The 6,592-nt window shown below is 43.5% G+C and overlaps 1 protein-coding gene across 1 annotated transcript; it reads right to left on the reverse strand.

Annotated features, from left to right (window-relative positions):
• Window positions 1–351: 351 nt before the first annotated feature.
• On the reverse strand, window positions 352–1,116 carry LOC141989069 (olfactory receptor 5AS1-like). Its single transcript, XM_074955316.1, has one exon. The coding sequence runs from the start codon at window positions 1,114–1,116 to the stop codon at window positions 352–354; it is 765 nt and encodes a 254-aa protein (XP_074811417.1).
• Window positions 1,117–6,592: the final 5,476 nt, after the last annotated feature.

Raw genomic sequence — 6,592 nt, forward strand, 5'->3', positions numbered from 1 at the left:
TAAATTCGGTGTGAAGGGTTGGGTCACAGAAACCCATTTGGAACTGCCACAAGATGTCCTGAGTCATGAAGTTGAACATCTCACCCTCTAGGTGGATGCCCCTAGCGACCAGCTTATAGAAACATTCTCTCTTTCTGAACCTGTAAGTCTTCCTCAGGTTTTCTCCACTGATGTCAGTTGGGGCCTGCAGACCTTGTTCTTATAGAAAGAAATTAATAATAATAACAATACAATAATGAAAAAATGAACAATACTCCCAGGGGCTCTGCAAAATTACTTTGTAATGGGCTGGGAAATTGAATTCACCTGTATTCACTCTCCACCACTAAACCAATACAGAGTTAAACAGCTTCAAGAATTGGTTTGGAGTTTATTCATTGCTTTCCTCAGGGCGTCCTTCACCTCCGTGTTCCTCAGGCTGTAGATGAGGGGGTTCAACATGGGAATCACCAGTGAGTAAACCACGGAGACAATTTTGTCTGTGTCCATGGAATAGCTGGAGGTGGAATGTAAATACGTGAAGAGGAGGGTGCCGAAAAACAGGACCACAGAGGTTAAGTGGAAAGAGCAGGTGGAGAAGACTTTGTGCCAGCCCTCGGCAGAGAGGAACTGCAGGATGGTGGAGATGATATAGACATAGGAGAGGAGGACAGTCACAAAGCTGCTTACTGTAATGCAGCTCATGAAAGCAAACATCACAGTCTCATTGATTCGAGTATCAGAACAGGAGAGCGCCAACAGTGGGAGGACGTCACAGAAGAAATGATTGATGATGTTGGAGCTGCAGAATGACAGCCAAAATGTACAACACGTGTGTATCATTGAATCCACCACCCCCACAGCGTACACCCCAATCACTAGCTGTTTACAAAGGTGCCTGGACACGGTAACCATATAGAGCAGTGGGTTACAGATGGCCACATAATGGTCATACGCCATCACAGCCAGCAAGAGGCACTCAACATCTGAAAAAACGATAGAGAGATGCATTTGCACAGCGTAGACAGTGAAAGAAATGTTTTTCCTCTCAGCTAAGAAATTCAGCAGCATCTTAGGGGAAATTATCAAGGAAATGCAGAGGTCACAGAAAGGCAAATTACTGAGGAAAAAGTGCATGGGGGGGTGGAGTTGGGAATCCATTGTGATTAACAAGATCATCCCCCATTCCCCACCAGAGTGATACCATAAATCAGAAGGAACACTGCAAACAGGGGGACCTGCAGCTCCAGACGATCTGTCAGTCCTGAGAGAATGAACTCAGTCACCTCCGAGTGATTTCCTTCTTCCATCTCCTCTGAACAGAGATTAGACAGCTACACAGATGTGGGCAGGTGAATGGTGCAGAAAAGCTGTCCCTTCTCTGTAATGAAGTAAGTGAAGATAAATGGAGATAAGTTTCTCAATGGACATCAGTACCCGCTCCAGAAAGGGCTTTGTACACAGATCCAGAAGTTCACATCTGGTCATTCCAGGTGTTTGATAAAATGCAGACACTGTCCAAACACAATAACACGCAGGTTAATCATGCCCCCCCACAAACACTCCTGTTCACTACTCCGAACATAAAACTGTGACTTGTGACTCTGCTGGGAGAGAATCAATCTGAAGGGATTATTCTGTAGCTAAAGAAGGGGTGAGAGTAAAGGAGTGTCAATCTTTCCACCCTCTTTCAGCAAGGGGACCTCTATGCCTTGGCATGTCAGTTTGGGGTAAAGTTCCTCAATGTGCTAATTAAGCTGTTTGGCATTTACTGGAGTATGTAAGAAAACCCAGAGTATCATAGGAAGCCCTGGCTTCAGTGACTAAGTAATTGCCATTTTTTTCCTACCCAGCAGTTCGCTCCTTTAGCTGAAGGGGTCAGAGTTCGGGCTGAGGCTTTTGGTGCTGGAGGTTTGGAATTCAATACTTGCTGATCCCCATGGTGTCTGCGTGTGTGTCTGTGTGACTGTAATTCAGGACAATAACACGTACCTGCTTAGAAGAGAGAGAGAGAGGTGTGTTGGTGTTTCCTCATCGAAAGAAACTGTCAATTAGGAGCATTCAGGAAGTTTTATACTGAGATCTGTGATCTATGGGACATGATTCCTGAAGCAACTGGGAATACCTGAGCTCAGAGAGACACAACACTGAATTAATGCATTCAGTGAACCAAAGCTACCCTCAGTGTAGTTGGTGGCCTGGAGATTAATTTGACCTACTCTTTCTTACTGTGTTATTAAAGGATGAAATTTTTACCAGAGTTACAGAGTATGAGGTTTGGGGTATATTTAATCCTGCTGTTTTCAGTGCAAGCTGTGTAATGTGAAGAGCTGATCCACAGAGGTTTTGTGTGTGTGTGTGTAGACCAAAATCTTGTAGCTAAAAACTTAATATTTTGACTTGGAAGTACCACGGGGGTTCCTCAGGAACCACACACTACCAATCTCTTCCATGGACCAGGCTTCCAGGCTAGACTACATCCACCATGATGCATGATGGTCTCTGCTCTTGCTGAACTGCCCTGGAACATCACCAGAGTCCCACAGCCATGGTTTAGGGAGGAAGGGTGTTTGATATTTTGATGGAAATCTTAAAATTTACGGGGAAAAGATAATTTCTTGGAAAAAATAATTGATTCACTGCGTCTGAGGGGATAAAGGAAGCAGCCATTGGATTGGGGGATGGCTCCTGACCTAAGATGTTTGGTTAGTGAGACTGCTGAGAGCATGTAGTGAGGAAACTTTTCCTTTTCCTTTGAATTTAAATTTAACATCGTTTTTTAACTTAGGAAGAAGTTGCATTCTAGCTTTATTTTTCTTGAAACCATCTCTGACTTCTATGCCTCCTTATTTGCACTCACTTAAAATCTATCTTTGTAGTAAATAAACTTTTTTTAATTTTTTATCTAATCCAGTGTGTTTAAATAGAAGTGTCTGAGAAGCTAGTTGCAGGCATGTTAGTGAATTAAATAAATAATTACAGGTTTCAGAGTAACAGCCGTGTTAGTCTGTATTCGTAAAAAGAAAAAAGAAAAGGAGTACTTGTGGCACCTTAGAGACTAACCAGTTTATTTGAGCATGAGCTTTCGTGAGCTACAGCTCACTTCATCGGATGCATAGCATATATGGATATGCTATGCATCCGATGAAGTGAGCTGTAGCTCACGAAAGCTCATGCTCAAATAAACTGGTTAGTCTCTAAGGTGCCACAAGTACTCCTTTTCTTTTTTCTTTTTACAAATAAATAATTGATAGTGTAGCTTGTATTGTCCAGGAGAGGACTGGGTAGCTCAGGACATACATTTCTGGATGGAAATCAAAGTGTGGGAGTGTGTTGGGGTCACCCTGCAGTATAACCAAGGATGGTGAGAGTCTGAGTGTAACCCACCTATTCCTGGCCAGGTTGCCTTTACACACACATGGCTCGGGTTTGATTTCCATTCTTCACGGTTGTTTGTGAGTGTCCAAGGTGGAAGCCACTTCAGCAAGGCATTGCAAGGTTACAGGAAGGTGTGACACAGCTGCTGATTAGTCTGAGTTGGACCCTGGTATGTCACAGCCACCAACCTAGAAAATATCCCAGGAACACCAAAGGTGCGGTGCTGACTGACAGCAGTGTTCAATTGACATGAAAGGGTAGGTCCCCCAAGGGATGGGCCCATGCACTGATACATGGCTGCAGATGCACAAGGACATTGTGGTCGTCACCTTTCCACAAGGAGCTCCAAGACAGGCCCAGTAATGACTGTTCCCTTCTTCACTATGGTTTCAGAAATTATCCCACAAGGGTGTGCAGGCTTGGCTGGCATTATAAGTGCTCCAGGGAATGTTGGTGCCCCCTTCTCCTAAGTTGTGCCAACCTGTGAGGCATTGCAGGGTCAATTGTATTTGGAGGAAAAAATTGATGATCCAAGTCAGCTATATTCTTTAGTATAATCTGTGGCCGAGGGGTTACAAAGAATGTACACAAAGTCCTGCTTCCCTGAACACCACTAGAAACAACCAAAACCCAGCAATCTCTGTATCCAAAGTCTGTCATCCCAGTCTGTGCCCAGGAAACACTATGTCCCTACTTCCTCTAAGAGTCATGCTCATAAATCCTCCTCCTGGTTTCTGCGCCTCCGGTGACTCACAGGTGCCTGGGGCAGTCCTCACTGAAAATGCCAAGGGCAGGGCAGGCTGCAAAAAGGAGGATATTCCCCAAACTGGTGGTTAACACTCAAGATCTCTGCAGCATCTCTGCAGATGGTGGAACAAACTATCTCCAAATAGGCCAGCTCCCTTCTGATTCTTTTGTTAATTATATTTATTTCCTATAACTTATAGTCTGTGAAATAGAGTGTTACATTGCACCCCATAATTCTTTATAGAAATAGGCTCATGGCTGTAAATACGACATAACTGGAATATGTTTTTTGGTAGATAGGCCATGTAACATATCTCTGCAAAGGCTAAGATCTACTGGATATATTCATCCTGTTTGCATGGATGTATTCGAAGTTATGAATACTTGTTATGTACTTGTCTGATTTTAATTAGCCTCAGTAAAGCAGTTGGACAGCTTCTTGAGAAAAGATTATTCTCTGTAAGTGCCCAATCAATAAACACTTCAGCTAAAAATGAACTTTGAGAGACACCAATCCACATCTGAGCTTTCCTGGGAATGTAGCGTTCTCGCGTAAGGAACTGAGTCATGCATGGACATGTGACTTGCCATGTGACTCCAAAACTCTATCTTGGAGCTGGATTGTGCATACGAGAGGGGAAGGGGTTTCCATCCACAAGAGAGAGACTATATAAGTCCCTCTGGAAACCCCTCCATTTTGTCTCCACTGGCACAAAAGATAGCCCCTCCACCCCAAGGAGATGCCTGAAGAAAACTGGAACTAAGGACAGTAACTACAGGGGTGTGAATGATTGCTGGACCCAGACTAGGAGGATGCCTAGTCTGTAAAAGAGGCTTATTACAATATTTTGAGGGTGAGATTTAGCTGCATTTAGTTTTCACTGTATTAGGCTTAGACTTACATGTTTTATTTATTTTGTTCGGTAATTCACTTTGTTCTGTCTGTTATTACTTGGAACCACTTAAATTCTACTTTTTGTATTTAATAAAATCACATTTTACTTATTAATTAACCCAGATTATGTATTAATACTGGGGGAGGGGGTGGGGGCGGGCAAACAGCTGTACATATCTCTCTATCAGTGTTATAGAGGATGAGCAATTTATGAGTTTACCTTATATAAGCTTTATGAAGAGTAGAACAGATTTATTTGGGGTTTGGACCCCATTGGGAGCTGGGTATCTGAGTGCTGGAGACAGGAGCACTTCTTAAGTTGTTTTCAATGAAGCCTGCAGCTTGTGGGGGACGTGGTTGAGACTTGGATCTAGGTTTGCAGCAGGCAAGCATGTCTCACTCAAACAAGATAAGGTACTGAAGTCTCAAGCTGGGAAACACATTCAGAGAGACTCAGCACATAGGGTGCCAGTCCCAAAGGGGTTTCTGGGACCCAACACGTCAAAGTGGCATAGTCAAGCAGGATCTGTGCACAGCTGATTGCTTTGAGACTCTGGTAGTTATTTTCAGTGAGTTTTGGGTGTGGTGGGTGCAGAACAGACAAAGTGGTTTCTGGTTTGTTATCTTCTGATTCCTTATTTCAGGTAAGGGAAATAGGGACAGAAAAATAAGCAAAATAAGTAGGAGTGAAGATCAAAAGAAGCTAGAACTACAGAAGTTGTGGACTGCCCAGAAAGGCTGAACAATGGGCACTGGGAAAGTCTCTGTTAACTGAGAAGCCCCTGAGCTGAGTGAATCTCAGTTTCAGTGAACTGCAGAGGGAGTGTGGCCCAGCACAAGAAAGCAGGAATATGACCACCAGTGAGGCAGCTGCTAAAGTAGAGCTGGCCAGAGTGGAAGCAGAAGAGAAGGCAAAGGACCGAGAGTTTCAATTGAAGCTCAAAGAGGCAGAGGCAGCCAGGGAAGAAGCTGCCCACAAAAGGGCTAGGGAAGCAGAGGCCATCAGGGACAAATGATCCCTGGAGTTAAGAGACAGAGAAATACAGGCCCAGATTGAGACCCAGAAGCATGAACTGGCTGTTATGGAGTGGAAGAGACAAAATTCACCAGCAACTGGCCCCACTTTCCCAAAATACACAAATTGGAGCAACAATGTCCGCGATATGATGAGTCCACTGATATTGCCAAATATTTCTTCATGTTTGTGCATCCTCCATACAATTCCTGACAATCCAAAAATGACCACATTGGTCATAAAATTGACTGGAAGAGCTATGGACATATTCAATAAGATGCGTACTGATGATGCTTCAAACTATGGTAAATTTAAGAAACTGGATTTGAAACAGTTTCAGATTACATCTGAAACCTTCAGTGTTAAAGAGTAATATGGCTTATGTAAATGAACTGAGAGATTGGTTCATTAAGTCGGTGAGGGGAAAAGGCATTAGAAGCTTGGAAGAAATGTGTGATCTGGTTACAGAGAAACAGTCCCTGAATATGTGCAGTGATGATGTAAAACAGTATTTGTGGGACAAAAAGTTGGATGCAATGAGTGGATTGGCTGAGTTTGCAGACTCTTTTGACCCGTCA

Source organism: Natator depressus, chromosome 6 (genome assembly GCF_965152275.1).
Source record: "Natator depressus isolate rNatDep1 chromosome 6, rNatDep2.hap1, whole genome shotgun sequence".
Lineage (NCBI taxonomy): Eukaryota > Metazoa > Chordata > Testudines > Cheloniidae > Natator > Natator depressus.

Bases quoted from the DNA above. Each gene is read 5' to 3' on its own strand.
- LOC141989069 (XM_074955316.1), bottom strand. From the start codon at position 1,116: ATGCACTTTTTCCTCAGTAATTTGCCTTTCTGTGACCTCTGCATTTCC.